At 43.3% G+C, this 19,484-nt stretch overlaps 1 protein-coding gene across 10 annotated transcripts in view; it reads right to left on the bottom strand.

Annotated features, from left to right (window-relative positions):
- TRAPPC13 (trafficking protein particle complex subunit 13) overlaps positions 1-19,484 on the bottom strand; it is a 40,022-nt gene that overhangs the window by 8,008 nt on the left and 12,530 nt on the right. For 3 of the 10 annotated variants that reach the window (XM_056541487.1, XM_056541479.1, XM_056541537.1), the window contains 7 exons: positions 18,150-18,249; positions 10,202-10,252; positions 8,676-8,760; positions 5,803-5,930; positions 5,586-5,658; positions 4,119-4,163; positions 1,505-1,522 (listed from right to left, as the gene is read on the bottom strand). In XM_056541487.1, the coding sequence (XP_056397462.1) occupies positions 1,505-1,522; positions 4,119-4,163; positions 5,586-5,658; positions 5,803-5,930; positions 8,676-8,760; positions 10,202-10,252; positions 18,150-18,249 (500 nt within the window). The remainder of the gene's footprint in view (positions 1-1,504; positions 1,523-4,118; positions 4,164-5,585; positions 5,659-5,802; positions 5,931-8,675; positions 8,761-10,201; positions 10,253-18,149; positions 18,250-19,484) is intronic. The other 7 variants (XM_056541521.1, XM_056541526.1, XM_056541511.1 and 4 more) reach the window with 4 other exon arrangements.

Raw genomic sequence — 19,484 nt, 5'->3', positions numbered from 1 at the left:
TTCTCTCTATAGCAGACTTATCTGTTCTCCTCTCCTTCACCAGCCTATGTAAGTAGTTCTCCAAGATTTCTTTTACCCCTGTCTACTAGATGAGCTGGCTTGTAATTTTGAGCTGGCCTGTAATTTCCCACTTGCTGCTATCTCTAAGGGTATGTTCACACTGTGGAATATTCCGCACGGACATTTCACTGCAGTGGAGTCCCATTGCTGCACTGTTCACACAGAAATCCCACTTATGGCGTTCGCAAAAAGAATTGTCTATTCTTTTTGCAGATTTCGCTTGGAAATGCATTACTGTCTATGAGAAGGCAATGCATTTCCGAGCGGCCCTAGCGTCCGCTGCATTATTTCAGTGTGCACATTTTCACAATAGAGCAACACAGTAGTACACTCGGCACTGCCCACGACTCCTGGGAGCACACCTTATTAGAAATGCTAGAGTTTGTGGTGCAACTTGAGTGAGTCCATCAAACTAAAAATCTTTATAAGATCAGAAGTACAAATGAACTCAGCAAAGGAGTCTCTCGTCACTTGCTTTATTTCTGTAAATTACTAGCATCAACAAGTAAAACAAAATCTATTCCCCCATGTGCGGCGTGCTGAGCAGTATTAGCAAGGATGTCTCAACTAAACGACCGCGGAAGTTTCATGCATGTCGGAGCTTCCTCAGGCCCCTGGTGATGTCATTCCACTACAGGTACATGCATTTAAACAGTGTGAAACCAAACTTTGTTGAATCCCATGGTTTCACACTGTTTAAATGCACGTACTTGTAGTGGGATGGCATGACCAGGGGCCTGAGGAAGCACTGACAGGCGTGAAACAGCCGTTGTCTAGGTGAGACATCCTCGCTAATCCTGCTCTGCACACCACACACGGGGCATGCAGATTTATGTTTTTCTTGTTGATGCTAGTCGTTTGAAGAATAAAAAAGTAAAGAGACTCCTTGGGTGAGTGCATTTGTTTTTCTGATTTTATAAAAGGGTTTCTTGTGCACATTTTCGGCCATGTGAACATGGCATTACTCTGGCCTACTTGTCTAATCTTTTTCAGCAGCTAAATATTACGGAATTTCTAATATAGACTATATAGAAAGTTGGTTCATTTTGCATTCGGAAAATAAATTAACAATAAAAAAAAAATTTATGGAAAAGGTGTCCATAGCCTTTAATCTTCATTTTGTAAAAATAACTAAATATGTAAATATACTGAAGAAAAGGATTACTGACCAAAGAAATCCTCAAAGAATAGTACATTAAGGGCACTTAAGTAAATCTAGAAATATTTATCGAATTTATAAAAATTAAAATTCTGTGAAAAGATAGGTCTATAAATTTTAACCAACATGTGAGCAACTACTGGCAACTAAGGCAAACATTTGGTTGAGATCTTGCTTTTCCATTGAGCGGCAGTTTCAGGATGAGATTGATTGGTTAAACAGGCGCAAATGTCAGATTTAGGTAGCGCTTCAGAATTAAATAAAATGATGAAAAAAAAAAATTACCACAGAACTGAGGTCACTCTAATGGAGGAAATAAAACAAAAAAAAATTAGAGAAAGAAATGAGGGTTAAATGTTAAAGAACAAGAATGCTGGAACAAAATAAACATTAAAACTATGGCGTTACATAGCATTAGTACAAGCTATACTGTGTCATATCTGTTCAACTAAGACCCAGAACTACTGAGGGGCAACGGCACAATATCATTTCTTCATAGAGTTAAAGTGGAATCATATTCTGGTGCTAAATTCCTACTCTTTGATGTGGTAATTCAGTATTAATATTACTCCTACTGTGTTTAGTGAGAAAAAAGCAATAGCTGCATCTCCGGGAACTCAGATATGGGGCTCAGAAATGAATTCCTTCATCTTTACTAGGCAAAACAGAAAGCAAGTTAGGCTAGGTACAAAATGGGTTTAAGATTAACGTATACGATTTAAACTCTTGAAAGGGACAAAAACGTATGTGTGAAAGAAGTTGTCTGGGGAACTACATTCATGAGCTATCCACAGGGGTTGGGTATACAATAATGTAGTCAACTATGTCAAATGAAGTGAACCTGGCTTTATACTGAATCCTTTCCCATAATACTATATGTCAGACTGCTCAGCTCTTCCAGCTCTAAATGATGAAGCCTCCAGTGTCCCTTTCAATATTGGCTGTTTCCAATGGCACATGTGGCAAGAAACAGTCAAACACCTCCCCCCCGCCACCTTTCTTTAAAGGGGTACTCAGGGTAACTAAACCCATAGCCCATCCTTTCCCTTTCACCAACCTATTTATTTGTCTAAATATCAGTCATTCGCTATATAGAGCAGTTTCCCCTCTTTCAGCTGTCACTTACATACAGGGAGTGAGAAATTTTTTCAGATCCTGCTTGTCTTTGTGTAAACCACTCAGTGAGACTAGCTCCCATCCTCCTGGAAGACGAACACCACGTGATTTCTGGCTTCACAGCAACACCCCCCCCCTCCCTCTCCCTCCCTGTACGAGGATCATGCTGGCAGTGAAATCTAGCAAATAATGCTGCTCTTTTACTGCAGTAGATCTGCTGACATTCAGAGCATAGCTTGATTTATTGCTGGGGTGGGGTGGGGGGGGGGGGGGGGAGTATAGTTTGTAAGAAAAGACATGTACAGTGTGTTTATAACAACATGGCATGCACACAGATTGTAATGGCTGACAGCCAATTGCCTTTACTAAGAGCCACACTGACTGATGGGAGTTGTAGTCTGGGCTGCAAGCATGGAAAAATAATATTAAGGAGACAACAGGGGCCACAGGAGCTGGCAAAATCAAAAGGATAACTACAGGGGACACAGAACAGGTATTGTGTGGCTTTGGGGCATTTTTATTTTTCTTAACTTCCCAGAAGCACCCCTTTAAAAAGGAGATATTAATTGCCATATATGTCAGACTAACGAGATGAGGATCTATCCACTGGGAGCCTTACTGGCTTCTTAAAAAGACAGAAAATAGGTGGTCTTGGCGTAAGTAGACTCTTGAGGTGGGATCCCAAACTATCAGATACTTATAGGATCTTAATATAAAAAAATAAAAAAAAAAGTATAAAGCTGTCACTGAACAATTATATTAGTAGTTCACCCACCACCACACAAATACAAAAGCATGTTACTAACAGTTACTTAGTGTTTTACATACCCCAGCTGCAAAAGAAGAGAATGCTACTCTATTAGTAAAGAGACAAGCATGCATTTGGCTTATTGTGCCATATTATGTACAGTGTGGGTGCCATTCATAAATATATTCCTTATGTAAAATTTCATCACAGACAACGGTATTCTTGTGGCTTTATACAAATTTTCGTTTTGGGCCCAGCACAAATAACAAAGGCTGTATGTTCTTTACACTTTGTTCATGTACCCGTTTCAGCTGGGTGTAAGAAAAATGTATACAAATGTATACATAAAAAGGGATTTGTTCCATTAAAGTCACAGTGACATAGTAGCACAGAGAATTGGAGCCTTGGCCGGTACACGATAATGCTCACAGCGTGATGCTTTATGGCCTGTGACATATGTAGCTAATAGCTAAATTTGGAGTCATTATTGCATTGCACTTTAATGTCAGAGTAACCTTTACATATTCTATTACAATAAAGACAATGGGGAAATAGGGGGGGGGGGGGTATTTCTCAAGCCTATGTGGGGCTGTGGCCTCCTGCAGCCTGAGTGATTATAACCAGAAAGTTGGTTTAAATTATATCTACTCCAGCTCTTTGTACCAACATCCTGAAGACCAGTGTGTTATATGCTTTATTTAATCTGCCCCAGATTTTATTGACCGTCAGTAGCATTGTAACACAGTGCCCATATACTACTGTAACTCTGCATGCCATCAATTTCATCAAGATGCAGATTTTTTAAATTTTTTTTAATGTAGCACCAATAAAAAAAGAAATTGTGGCACATCCATTCGGACTGTGTTAAAGACCTAATTTCCCCTACAATTACTGATATGACGGCACAAACATTGGTAAAGAAATAAGAGAATTTTTTTTTTTTAATGAAAATTAGATACTGCTCAGGTATTGTATGTAATACTGTCACAGGTTATTATAATATTGGCTGTATATGTGTTACACTTGGGCACTTACCTCTGCGTTGTAAAATTTAGTCTTGACATCGAGTGGTTTAAGAACCTGTGTTAGGATAGAAAACATGTTGTTATGTTATACAGGGATGGAGACACCAGTTGATCCCCTGCTAGAACTTCTCAAGTGTGTACATTGTTCGAGATCAGCCTACTGCCCCATAACAACATTTTAATTCTAGTTTATAACATCCTAGGAGACCAAGTGGAGTCATATTCCAGTGCTCATGGATTTCCAGTGTAAAGAGGATCTGTTATCAGACTATGCAGTATCTAAGGGCAGCACATTGTGGGGACAGTTCTGCTATCCTGGTAGCCCAAGCAGCACCAGAATTGTGCTTTTTGACTAAATGAGTTAAAGAATAAGGTGGATTCATAGCTATGAATCTGCTGTATTCAAAAGAAATGCCCCCATTTACTCTCTCCCTAGTGACTGACAGCTAACAGCATGAAGTCATTTTTTTTTTGTTTCGTTTTGTTTTTTTTTGCTGTTAAGGCTCATACAAAAATGGACATATCTGCCATACCATGCTGCACATAGGTTAGCAAAGCCTGATGACAGCTGCTCCTTAAAAGGGAACCTTTCATCAGTCACCCACACTAACCTGTTGTACAGGCTGGTAGTGCGGATAACACTGATGATAGTGATACTTACCTATGCCCAATCACTTCATTTGTCTGTAATCTTACTTATTCCGCGGCAGGTTTGGGGCATGGGTGGCGCTCCAGAAGCATGCTGACGTCACAGTGGTAACGACAGCATGCTCCTGGAGCACTGCCCATGCACCAAATCTGCCGACTGAACGAGGTAGATAACGGACGAATGGAGCAACGGATCAGGGATAGATAAGTATCATTATCATCAGTGTTACTTACACCACCAGCCTGTACCAACAGGTTAGGGTGGTGACACTGATGACAAATTCCCTTTAAAAATCTTCTGTTTTAGACAACCTATATCTGTATACCCTATGGGAGCATATCAATATAATAAAGGGGGTCCCCAACTATTAGCCAGACAGTAAGTAGCTATGAAGAGTGGCAGTGCTCCTTTAGGGTACGTTCACACGTACAAGATCCTGCACAGATTTGATGCGCAGGATTTGTAACTGCAGATTAGAAGCTGTGCTCAGTCATTTGGTTTACATTGAAATCTGCAGCAGAAAATCCTGTGCATCAAATCCTGCGCATTAAATCTGCATACGTGTGAACGTACCCTTAGGAGGGATTATCAGAAAGCCCTGTGTAATGGTTAATTTTCCCTGGAATTTGGAAGGAGGCTCACCAAAGGATAACCTCTGACTTTAAGAACATAATTATGCTAAGGGGTTGTACAAACTGGACTCTCACTTTAATATCATATACTGTATAACCAGCCATGGGCAGAAAATCATTCTATTTGCTTCAGCCTAAAGCTTGTGAGCCATTACTGCATCCAGAAACAATCCCATAATGTGTTTGGACATCTTACCTGGAACTTAAAGAATTTCCGGAAGTACATTTTCTCCCCGGTTTGGGTGGTATAGCTTACAGCACACACTAATCTGAAACAAAAGAGCACAATACAACTTTCCCTAGTTACAAATAAGGAATATATGATCAATAAGATTCCCAGCATTTAATCATATACACAGGACTGACATTTGGAGTAGGAGACATAAGAGATGCTGTTATTCTCCTATACTTACATATGTGTGCCAATTTCTTTAACTTCATGATGAATGACGTCATCTATACAGCTGTCTGGTTTGAGCTCTGAAACTACTGCACTGGATGCGGACAGGTTTAACCTCTGTGAGCTTGTCTGGAGATCTGCCTGTATGTAATACCAATGAAAATGAACCCTAGAGAAGCCTCTATTAATCCAGCAATCATTACACATGATAACACAAGGTACGAGCATAGGGGATAAGATGTCTGATCGGCTGCGGCACCCCAGACAGACATTCGCTTCGCTCCGTGCCGGATGACTGGCGATGCAGGGCAGAGGCTTGTGAGGTCACGGTCATGCCCCACTCGTGACGTCACAGCAATGCCCCCTGTGGCAGCAGTCATGCCCCCTTCCATAGACTTGCTGTCAGGCCCAAGGCCTGATTATTAAAGTCCTATATGTGTATTATAATTATAACTGTGTGATGTATTATCCAAGCCATGGGTGAGAGGTAGAGATGAGCGAACTTACAGTAAATTCGATTCGTCATGAACTTCTCGGCTCGGCAGTTGATGATTTTTCCTGCATAAATTAGGTCAGCTTTCAGGTACTCCGGTGGGCTGGAAAAGGTGGATACAGTCCTAGGAAAGAGTCTCCTAGGACTGTATCCACCTTTTCCAGCCCACGGGAGCACCTGAAAGCTGAACTAATTTATGCGGGAAAATCCATCAACTGCCGAGCCGAGAAGTTTGTGACGAATCGAATTTACTGTAAGTTCGCTCATCACTAGTGAGAGGTCATTCAGACTGTGGGTTTGTGTATTGCATTTTATTGGGGGTCTGGCTGTTTGTTTACATCTCCTTTGAAGTCAAAGGCTTTTTTGAAGTCATGCACTCTGGTCCCATCCTATAATCAAACAGATAAGGGGCCAGGAAGAGAGAAGACCCCCTGGTGGGATCAGAGGGGAGGGGGGAATGGAGTCTCCCTCCCAAGAAAGCAGATATGATATTTAAAACAATGTTAGACTCAGGGTGTTCAAGGCTGTGCCCAAAGCTGACAAGACCATTCTAAGAACAGCTGGACTCTCACTCTCATGGACTGATACCATCATGCTGTAAGAACTTCATCTTTTGTTTTCTGAACTTGTCTTGCTAAACTCTTTTATATATTTTTGTACCTGTATGTCATTTGTTTATTTTTATGCATAGCACTGTGATGCCTTTTATCAGATTAAATGTTTAATTAATCAGATCTGGTCTTTGATCTCTAAATATAGGAGCTCACCTTTCTGAAGGCAGCTCTGGTGGAAACACGTTTATCTAAGGCTTAATTTGGTGACTTGCTGGGACTAGTAGTGGATACCCAGAGGTCTGGCGGCCTTGACCCTTGCACCATCACACTCTCTCTAGCGTCTTGGCTGGACCGATAGGGTGTGATCGTGACACTTGCATTGAGGGAGTATGGCCGTGACTTCACGAGTGGGGCGTAGCCGTGACATTATAAGCCTCCGGCACTGAACCCGACGCTCTGAACGGATGCTGGGTGCAGAAGGAAGATCGTGGGGGTCCTCAACACTGGGACCCCCGCGATTAGACATCTAATCCCCTATCCTTTGGATAGGGGATAAGATGTCTAGAGGAGGAGTACCCCTTTAACATTCAGTACTGGGCACCAGTGTACAAGAAAGACATAGTTGAGCTGGAGAGGGTTCAAAGACGGGCAACCAGAGTAATACGGGGAATGAGAGGACTACAGTACCCAGAAAGATTATCAGAATTAGTTTTATTTAGTTTAGAAAAAAGAAGGCTTAGGGGAGATCTAATAACTATGTATAAATTTATCAGGAGACAGTACAGAGATCTCTCCCATGATCTATTTATACCCAGGACACTATCTATAACAAGGGAGCATCCTCTACGTTTAGAGGAAAGAAGGTTTCTACACCAGCACAGACGGGGGGTTCTTTACTGTAAGAGCAGTGAGACTGTGGAATTCTCTCCTGGAGGAGGTGGTCATGGTGAACTCTGTAATAGAGTTCAAAAAGGTGCTGGATGCATTTATGGAGAGTAATAACATTACTGGTTATGTATACTAGATTTATAGGGACAGAAGGTTGATCCAGGGATTTATTCTGATGCCATATTTGGAGTCAGGAAGGAATTTTTACCTCTAGTATGAGGGTTTTTTGCCTTCCTCTGGATCAACTCAACTCAATAGGGACTTATTAGGGTTAAAGGTTGAACTTGATGGACTGATCTTTTTTCAACCTTATGAACTATGTATTCCTGAGCCTAATGTCCATACATTGTTCATGGAACATGATGTTAACTGTCAATACAGCCACAACACCAAAAAAACTAAGAGCTGCTATCTCCATCTCTCCGCTTGCTGCATAAGACTGTTTGCATAGACTTCTACAGAATCAATATCCTGCAGAGAGGCGAGAGAAGAGTTCAGCTGAGTGCTTCTCTCTACTCGTTTTAGAAATCTGAGCACCAAGACCCCGACAAATAATAAAGAACAATGCAGCACCCATGCAGCTGGTCTTGTAAATTTATTCCAGCAGTATATACAGAAAAAAGCAACGATTCTACCTGTGAAACATGTGGGCGTTTCTCAAGTTTGACAAAGGATCCACAACTGTTTCACGGGGTATATGTTGCTATATCTGTATATGTTGCTGGAATAAATTACCAAACGCGCTGAATGGATGAATAGATGCTGGATTGTTCTTTATTATTCAGCTAAGTCTACTGGAAGCAAGTCTGGCTGGTTTGTAAGTGCATCCTGGCTTGCGGTGCGGTCCAGCTTATAAACTCTATGCACTGATGTCTCTGTGTCAAAAGTTTTTTTCAAGTGATAGTGACACTTTGATACAATCACATGGAGGAGGAGGTTGTAGGAACCTACCTTGACTTGTATGTCTTTAACTGTTTGACTGCTGTCATTGTGTACACTTATGTAGCTTGAAAATGTTTCACCAAGAAAAATATTCCTGTGGTAGAAAAAGTATAACACAATGAGACTTACTAATACCTACATAAAAAGTATAATGTTGTTTTCATTTATTAAAAGGGGTACTCCGATGGGAAAAAAAAATTCAAATCAACTGGTGCCAGAAAGTTAGATTTGTAAATTACCTCTATTAAAAAAATCTTAATCATTCCAGTACTTATCAGCTGCAGTATACTACAGAGAAAGTGGAGCAGGAGCAAATCCCCATAGCAATCCTCTCCTTCTCTGGACAGTTCCTGATGTGGACAGAGGTGGCAGCAGAGAGCATTGTGGTCAAACAGAAAAGAACTATACAACTTCCTCTGTAGTATACAGCAGCTGATAAGTACCGTATTTATCGGGGTATACCACGCACCGGCCTATAACACGCACCCTCATTTTACCAAGGATATTTGGGTAAAAAACGTTTTTTTACCCAAATATCCATGGTAAAATGAGGGTGCGTGTGTGCGCGCGTGTATACCCCGATACATCCCCAGGAAAGGCAGGGGGAGAGAGGCCTTCGCTGCCGCTTCTCTCCCCCTGCCTTTCCTGGGGTCTAGAGCCCTGCTGCCGGCCCTTCTCACCCCCTGGCTATTGGCCGACAGCCAGGGGGAGAGAAGGGGCAGCGGCACCCATTGCCTGCGCCGCTGCCCCGTTGCCTCCCCCCATCCCCGGCGGCATAATTAGCTGAGTCGGGTCTGCGCTGCTCCAGGCCTCCGGCGTGCGTCCCCTGCGTCGTTGCTATGCACGGCACGGCGCACTGACGTCATGCGCCGCGACGTTCAGCGCATAGCAACGACGCCGGGGACGCCCGCTGGAGGCCTGGAGCAGCGCCAACCCAACTCTGGTAATTATGCCACCGGGGATGGGGGGAGGCAACGGGGCAGCGGCGCCGGCAATGGGTGCCGCTGCCCCTTCTCTCCCCCTGGCTGTCGGCGCCGCTTCTCTCCCCCTGGCTATCGGCGCCGGCACCAATAGTCAGGGGGACAGAACGGGCAGCGGCGCCGATAGCCAGGGGGTGAGAAGGGCCGACAGCAGCACTCTAGACCCCAGGAAAGGTAGGGGGAGAGAAGCGGGCAGCGACGGCCTCTCTCCCCCTGCCTTTCCTGGGGGTGTATCGGCGTATAACACGCATACAGACTTTAGGCTAAAAATTTTAGCCTAAAAAGTGCGTGTTATACGCCGATAAATACGGTACTTAAACAGAGGTCATTTACAAATATGTTTAACTTTCTGGCACCAATTGTTTTCCACTGGAGTACCCCTTTAAAAACAGGAAAAAAAAGGAAAGGAAATTGAGAAGGATAGGAAAAAGCAAAATAAATGTATACATAAACTAAATAGGCAAATGACAAATGTTAGTATAAAAATTCTTTAGTGCTACTGGGTTAATGAAGCAGATCATATATTCAGAGAGGATTATAAGGTTTAAGACTGACCTGAAATCATCTGTAGGCTGGGCCCCACTAGTTTTCATTCTGAAAGTATACCTGTAATGTTTTATTTATTTATGAATTTTTTTTTCTAATATTACCTTTACTTTGAATTCCTAAATACTTCAGCAGAGGTGCTGTTGGCCCCGCCACTCCTAATTGTGCATTAGGAGATGGTGCTTCCCGCTCTGCCTCCTGCGCAAGACACAGTGCCATAGAATCACAATCAAGTTGGGTCTCGTGCTGGAGACAGGTGGAAATGGAGCAGGAAACTTTATCTTTTATTGCACAACTACAAGTGGTGGGAATCAGGGACAATGGCATCTCCATTAAAGGGGTACTCCGCTGCTCAGCGTTTAGAACAAACTGTTCCAAACATTGGGGCCGGCACCAAGAGCTTGTGACCTCATAGCCCCGCCCCCTCAAAGCAAGTCTATGGGAGGGGGCGTGACTGCTGTTATGTCCCCTCCCATAGACTTGCATTGAGGGGGCAGGGTGTGACATCATGAGGGGGTGGGGCTAAGAGGTCACGAGCTCCCGGCGCCGGCTCCAGCGTTCGGAACAGTTTGTTCCCAACGGTGAGCAGCGGAGTACCTAATTAAAATGCATTTAGGTACCAAATTCAAAATGAAGGAGATTTAGAAAAATGACAGTGCGGCACGATAGTCATTCATAAAAACATTACAGGTAAACATACAGTATAATAGCTAGCAGCCAAATACACACTCAGTTAGCAGCTATTCCACTCACTTTCCTCACACACACACTTAGCATGTTTTTATTTTCAATGGGGAGAAGAGATTATGCCATTGCCAGATTCTGCTAACAATGGGGACAGCTCCCAGGCAGAACAAAGGATCAGGCTACCTCTACATAGCCCACTAACGTTACATAGCCCACTATTCCCACTGTAATTAACTTGTTCAGGACCAAGTTTTAATTTATTTTTATTTTTTTGAGGTTTCGTTTTTTCCTCCTCGCCTTCTAATAAACATAACTCTTATTTTTCCATTTTAAGACCCATATGCCACCATTTGTATTTTGTAATTACATCACTTATTTTACCTAAAAATGTACAGTGAAACAAACTAAAATTATTTGTGGACAAAATAAAAAGCAAAAAAAAAAAAAAAAAAAAGCCATTTTGCTACTTTTGGGGGCTTCTATTTCTATGTAGTGCACTTAGCTTTATTTTTGTAGGTCCATACAATTAAAATGATACCCAATTTATATAGTTTAGTTTTATTTTACTACTTTGAAAAGAATTTAAACTTTTTGTACAAAAATTTGTGCTTAAAAGTGTCTTCTGACCTCTATAACTTTTTTCATTTTTCTGCATACAGAGATGTATGAGGGCTCATTTTTTGCGCCGTGATCTGTAGCTTTTATCTGGACCATTTAGGTTTTGATGGCACCTTTTGATTGCGTTTTATTTAGTTTTTTCTAGTATATGAAGTGACCAAAAATCTGCATATCTGGACTAAAGTATTTTTTTTTTTTAACCCTTTAGCCTTTCACTATAATTTAAGTAAGGTTATATTTATATAGGAAAAGGGGTGATTCAAACTTATTAAGGAATGCGTTAAATTACATTTATTTAACATACATATATGTGCGTGTATGTGTGTATATATATATATATATATATATATATATATATATATATATATATATATTACACTGCTGAAAAAATTAAAGGGAACACTTAAACAACACAATGTAACTCCAAGTCAGTCACACTTCTGTGAAATCACTGTCCACTCAGTCAGCAACACTGATTGACAATCAATTTCACATGTTGTGCAAATGGAACAGACAACAGGTGGAAATTATAGGCAATTAACAAGACACCCTCATTAAAAGGAGTGGCTCTGCAGGTGGTGACCACAGACCCCTTCTCAGTTCCTATGCTTCCTGGCTGATGTTTGTCACTTTTGAATGCTGGCAGTGCTTTCACTCTAGTGGTAGCATGAGACAGAGTGTACAACCCACACAAGTGGCTCAGGTAGTGCAGCTCATCCAGGATGGCACATCAATGTAAGCTGTGGCAAGAAGGTTTGCTGTGTCTGTCAGCGTAGTGTCCAGAGCATGGAGGCGCTACCAGGAGACAGGCCAGTACATCAGGAGATGTGGAGGAGGCCGTAGGAGGGCAACAACCCAGCAGCAGGACTGCTACCTCTGCCTTTGGCAAGGAGAAGAACTGCCAGAGCCCTGCAAAATGACCTCCAGCAGGCCACAAATGTGCATGTGTCCACTCAAACGGTCAGGAAAAGACTCCATGAGGATGGTATGAGGGCCCGACATCCACAGGTGGGGGCTGTGCTTACAGCCCAACACCGTGCAGGACGTTTGACATTTGCCAGTGAACGCCAAGATTGGCAAATTTGCCACTGGCGCCCTTTGCTCTTCACAGATGAAAGCAGGTTCACACTGAGCACATGTGACAGAGTCTAGATATGCGAGAGCATGATCGGTTTGGCGGTGAGTCAGTAATGGTGTGGGGTGGTATTTCTTTGGGAGGCCGCAAAGCCCTCCATGTGCTTGCCAGAGGTAGCCTGACTACCACTAGGTACCGAGATGAAATCCTCAGACCCCTTGTGAGACCATATGCTGGTGCGGTTGGCCCTGGGTTTCTCCGAATTCAAGACAATGCTAGACCACATGTGGCTGGAGTGTCAGCAGTTCCTGCAAGATGAAGGTATTGATGCTATGGACTGTACGGCCCGTTCCCCAGACCGGAATCCGATTGAGCACATTTGGGACATCATGTCTCGCTCCATCCACCAACGTTGCACCACAGACTGTCCAAGAGTTGGCGGATGCTTTAGTCCAGGTCTGGGAGGACATCCCTCAGGAGACCATCCTCTACCTAATCAGGAGCATGCCCAGGCATTGTAGGGAGGTCATACGGGCACATGGAGGCCACACACACTACTGAGCCTCATTTTGACTTGTTTTAACCCCTTCAGGACCAAGCCCATTTTGGCCTTAAGGACCAGAGCGTTTTTTGCACATCTGACCACTGTCACTTTAAACATTAATAACTCTGGAATGCTTTTAGTTATCATTCTGATTCCGAGATTGTTTTTTCGTGACATATTCTACTTTAACATGGTAGTAAATTTTTGTGGTAACTTGCATCCTTTCCTTGTGAAAAATCCTAAAATTTGATGAAAAATTTGAAAATTTAGCATTTTTCTAACTTTGAAGCTCTCTGCTTGTAAGGAAAATGTATATTACAAATAAAAAAAAAAATTTATTCACATATACAATATGTCTACTTTATGTTTGCCTCATAAAAGTGACGAGTTTTTACTTTTGGAAGACACCAGAGGGCTTCAAAGTTCAGCAGCAATTTTCCAATTTTTCACAAAATTTTCAAACTCACTATTTTTCAGGGACCAGTTCAGGTTTGAAGTGGATTTGAAGGGTCTTCTTATTAGAAATACCCCACAAAAGACCCCATTATAAAAACTGCACCCCCCAAAGTATTCAAAATGACATTCAGTCATCATTTTAACCCTTTAGGTGTTTCACAGGAATAGAAGCAAAGTGAAGGAGAAAATTCACAATCTTCATTTTTTACACTCGCATGTTCTTGTAGACCCAATTTTTAAATTTTTACAAGGGGTAAAAGGAGAAAATGTATACTTATATTTGTAGCCCAATTTCTCTCGAGTAAGCACATACCTCATATGTCTATGTAAAGTGTTCGGCGGGCGCAGTAGAGGGCTCAGAAGGGAAAGAGCGACAAGGGGATTTTGGAGAGTACGTTTTTCTGAAATGGTTTTTGGGGGCATGTTGCATTTAGGAAGCCCTTATGGTGCCAGAACAGCAAAAAACCCTCACATGGCATACCATTTTGGAAACTAGACCCCTTGAGGTACGTAACAAGGAATAAAGTGAGCCTTAATACCCCACAGGTGTTTCACGACTTTTGCATATGTAAAAAAAAATATTTTTTTTTCACTAAAATGTGTGTTTCCCCCCAAATTTCACATTTTTCCAAGGGTTAATAGCAGGAAATACCCCCCAATATTTGTAACCCCTTCTCTTCTGAGTATGGAGGTACCCCATAAGTTGACCTGAAGTGCACTATGGGTGAACTACAATGCTCAGAAGAGAAGGAGTCATATTTGGCTTTTTGAGAGCAAATTTTGCTCGGGGGGCATGTCGCATTTAGGAAGCCCCTATGGTGCCAGAACAGCAAAAAATACCCACATGGCATACCATTTTGGAAACTAGACCCCTTGAGGAATGTAATAAGGAATAAAGTGAGCCTTATTACCCCACAGGTGTTTCATGACTTTTGCATATGTAAAAAAAAAAAATAATAATTTCCACTAAAATGTGTGTTTCCCCCCTAATTTCACCTTTTTGCAAGGGTTAATAGCAGAAAATACTCCCCAAAATTTGTAACCCCATCTCTTCTGAGTATGTAGGTACCCCATAAGTTGACCTGAAGTGCACTATGGGCGAACTACAATGCTCAGAAGAGAAGGAGTCATATTTGGCTTTTTGAGAGCAAATTTTGCTCGGGGAGCATGTCGCATTTAGGAAGCCCCTATGGTGCCAGAACAGCAAAAAAAAAAACACATGGCATACCATTTTGGAAACTAGACCCCTTGAGGAACGTAACAAGGGGTACAGTGAGCATTTACCCCCCACTGGTGTCTGACAGATCTTTGGAACAGTGGGCTGTACAAGTTTTCATTTTATGGACCACTGTTCCAAAGATCCGTCAGACACCTGTGGGGGGTAAATTCTCACTGCACCCCTCATTACATTCCGTGAGAGGTGTCGTTTCCGAAATGGGGTCACATGTGGGGTTTTGTTTTTTTTGCGTTTGTCAAAACCGCTGTAACAATCAGCCACCCCTGTGCAAATCACCTCAAATGTACATGGTGCACTCTCCCTTCTGGGCCGTGTTGTGCGCCCCCAGAGCACTTTGCGCTCACATATGGGGTATCTCTGTAGTCGGGAGAAATTGCGTTACAAATTTTGGGGGGCTTTTTTCCCTTTTACCTCTTGTGAAAATTTAAAGTATAGGGCAACATCAGCATGTTAGTGTAAAAAATAAAAAATGTTTACACTAACATTCTGGTGTAGACCCCAACATTTCCTTTTCATGAAGGGTTAAAGAAGAAAAAGCCCCCCACACCTTGTAACGCAATTTCTCCCGAGTACAGCGATACCCCATATGTCGCCCTAAACTGTTGCCCTGAAATACGACAGGGCTCCAAAGTGAGAGCGCCATGTGCATTTGAGGCCTAAATTAGGGATTTGCATAGGGGTGGACATAGGGGTATTCTACGCCAGTGATTCCCAAACAGGGTGCCTCCAGCTGTTGCAAAACTCCCAGCATGCCTGGACAGTCAACGGCTGTCCGACAATACTGGGAGTTGTTGTTTTTCAACAGCTGGAGGCTCTGCTTTGGAAACAGTGGCGTACCGGACGTTCTTATTGGGGGAGGGGGGCTGTGTAGGGGTATGTGTATATGTAGTGTTTTTAACTTTTTATTTTATTTTGTGTTAGTGTAGTGTAGTGTTTTTAGGGTACAGTCACATGGGCGGGGGATTACAGCGAGTTTCCCAGCGCAAAATTTGCTGCATCTCAAGATGCGAGAAACCCACTGTAAAAGCCTCGCCCATGTGAATGTACCCTGTACATTCACGGGGGTGGCGGGGCGGGGGGGGCTTGCATCAGCTGTTGCAAAACCACAACTCCCAGCATGCATGGTCTGTTAGTGCATGCTGGGAGTCATAGTTTTGCAACAGCTGGAGGCACACAGGTTAGGAAACACTGAGTTAGAAACAGACAATGTTTCCCAACCAGTGTGTCTCCAGTTGTTGCAAAACTACAACTCCCAGCATGCCCAGACAGCTGAAGGGCATGCTGGGAGTTGTAGTACGGCAACATCTGAAGGGCCAGATGTTGCTGAACTAAAACTCCCAGCATGCCTGGACAGTCAGTGCATACTGGGAGTTGTAGTTTTGCAACAGCTGGAAGAGCACAGATTGGAGACCATTATACAATGGTCTCCAAACTGGGGCCCTCCAGATGTTGCAAAACTACAACTCCCAGCATGCATGGTCTTTAGTGCATGCTGGGAGTTATAGTTTTGCAACAGCTGGAGGCACACAGGTTAGGAAACACTGAGTTAGAAACAATGTTTCCCAACCAGTGTGTCTCCAGCTGTTGCAAAACTACAACTCCCAGCATGCCCAGACAGCTGAAGGGCATGCTGGGAGTTGTAGTTCAGCAACATCTGAAGGGCCAGATGTTGCTTAACTAAAACTCCCAGCATGCCTGGACAGTCAGTGCATGCTGGGAGTTGTAGTTTTGCAACAGCTGGAAGAGCACAGATTGGAGACCATTATACAATGGTCTCCAAACTGAGGCCCTCCAGATGTTGCAAAACTACAACTCCCAGCATGCCCAGAAAGCCAAAGGCTGTCTAGGCATGCTGGGAGTTGTAGTTTTCAGACTCCTAGAAGCAGCAGTGAAGATCTTCACTGCTGCTTCTGAGGACCATATACTCACCCGTCGCTGCTCGTCCACGTGGCCGGTCCCGCGCTGCTCCTCGGTCCCGCCGCTGGATCAGGTAAGTCCGCCGGTCCCCTCCTGTTCCCCCCCGTGTGCCGCAGGTCCCCGCGAGCCCCCCGCAGCCTTCGTCCCCCGTTCTGCCCGACTTCCAGGGGCGGGCAGTGCGGGGGATCTGAACTTTCACCCCAGATCACTGTGATTGGTCCACAGGGACCAATCACAGTGATCGCTGACCAGGACCATCAATTGATGGTCCTGGGGGTGAAGCAGAAGTTGTCCCCTGCTGGAAACAGCGGGACTTCTGCCAGTTAACCCGTGCGATGCTGCGCATCGCCGGGTTAACTGCATGTCATTTATAAACGCCGGGATGCGCGAACGCACTGCACAACCCGGCGTTTATATATGACATTCTGCGGGAAGGGGTTAAGGACATTACATCAAAGTTGGATCAGCCTGTAGTGTGGTTTTCCACTTTGATCTTAAGTGTGACTCCATATCCAGACCTCCATGGTTTGATAAATTGGATTTCTATTGATAATTCTTGTGTGATTTTGTTGTCAGCACATTCAACTATGTAAAGACGAAAGTATTTCATACGATTCATTCAGATCTAGGATGTGTTATCTTAGTGTTCCCTTTATTTTTTTTTGAGCAGTGTATATTTTTTTACACTGTTTTTAGTCCCCAAACTTTAGATTGTATACACTGATCAATGCTTCTCCATATGAGAGCACTGATCAATGTTATCGGTGCTCCATTGCTTCAGCCTGGCATGGCTGACTGCAAGTTTGCAGCACCGATCAGACGGTAGGGAGGAAGGTATGAGACCTAACACCATCCTCTCAGCTGATCGTAATGCCCCTGTTTCGCCGCGGCAGTCCCGATCAGCCAGCTGAGCTAGCCGGGAATGGGATGAACTTTGATCGTGCTGTCTAAAGGGTTAATGCTGGACATCAGCCTGATCGTCAACCGGGACCCACCAGGTATAATGCCCGCTCAGCTGCTGAGCACGCGTCATACAATAGGAGCCCGCAGTGGACGTAAATAAGGGGTTTAGGGGGTTAAATGTAATATGTATGGCTACCTTCAGTTTTGTTGAGGCCATTAGTCCATCTGATGGGCTACAGTGTTAAATTCACAAAAGGCAAAAAGCTGATTTTCCAGCAGAATCTAAGCCCATCTTCATGCCATGAAAAGAAAATGAAAAGGTGGCCATGTACTTTTAATGCCTGTCAGTTGAATATTCATTTGGCAGACAGCAATCTATCTGGTCCTCCCCATACACAAGGGCATTCTGCACGGATGAACATTTGCATATCCTCTATAGAGAGAGGAGGAATAAGCTGTAGCCAGAAAGGTCTGGAAGCATGTTCTCTCTATTTGAGAATCAAAAGACAGGCAGTGTTACCCAAAGTTTTGTGGTAATGTCAGCATTTCCCCCAGCATTAGTATTTCAGCTCCTTTCACAGTGGAAGGATCTTCTCTCATGAGATTATTAAAAAGATCACCTATGGGCAGAACATCAGAATAGATTAGTGATCCGTATATGTAACAAAGCAAATGACTCCCACTGTAACGTGTGTTACGAAATCAGATATTCATGCTTATATAAAAATGGGATCGAGCATGTTCTAAAAAAATTTCTTTTCTGGACTAAATTATTACAGGCGACACATTCCAAAGTGTGAACCTTAAAAGGTAACCAGTCACAATGAAAATGCATTCCGATCCAGCAGATTGTGCTGCATTGTATATATTATCTGCTCAGATCCTTCTGCTCTATAACATGATACCTGTAGATTGTACTGTATTGTATAAATCATCTGCTCAGCTCCTCCTGCTCTATAACATTATACCTGCAGATTGTATTGTATTGTATAAATCATCTGCTCAGCTCCTTCGGCTCTAACATGATACCTGCAGATTGTACTGTATTGTATATATATCATCTGCTCAGCTCCTCCTGCTCTATAACAGGACGTCTGCAGATTGTACTGTATTGTATATATTATCTGCTCAGCTCCTCCTGCTCTATAACATGTTACCTGCATATTGTACTGTATTGTATATATATCATCTCCTCAGCTCCTCCTGCTCTTTAACATGATACCTGCAGATTGTACTGTATTGTATATATCATCTGCTCAGCTCCACCTGCTCTATAACATGTTACCTGCATATTGTACTGTATTGTATATATCATCTGCTCAGCTACTCCTGCTCTATAACATGATACCTGAAGATTGTACTGTATTGTATATATCATCTGCTCAGCTCCTCCTGCTCTATAACATGATACCTGCAGATTGTATTGTATATATCATCTGCTCAGCTCCTCCTGCTCTATAACATGATGCCTGCAGATTGTACTGTATTGTATACATCATCTGTTCAGCTCCTCCTGCTCTATAACATGATACCTGCAGATTATACTGTATTGCATATATCATCTGCTCAGCTCCTCCTGCTCTATAACATGATGCCTGCAGATTGGACTGTATTTTAAAGGGGTTCTCCGGTGCTTACACATCTTATCCCCTATCCAAAGGATAGGGGATAAGATGCCTGATCGCGGGAGTCCCGCAGCTGGGGACGCCCCCAATCATGCACGCAGCACCCCATTTGTAATCAGTCCCCGGAGCGTGTTTGCGTGTTCCCGTAGGCTTGCATTGAGGGGCGGAGCGTGACATCACACGGGGGCGGAGGCGTGACGTCACATGCCGCCGGCCCTGTAGTCGCCCGT

Source organism: Hyla sarda, chromosome 1 (assembly GCF_029499605.1).
Source record: "Hyla sarda isolate aHylSar1 chromosome 1, aHylSar1.hap1, whole genome shotgun sequence".
Taxonomy (NCBI): domain Eukaryota; kingdom Metazoa; phylum Chordata; class Amphibia; order Anura; family Hylidae; genus Hyla; species Hyla sarda.
The sequence above is the reverse complement of the archived record's forward strand: the minus strand, read 5'-3'. Positions and strand labels throughout refer to the sequence as shown.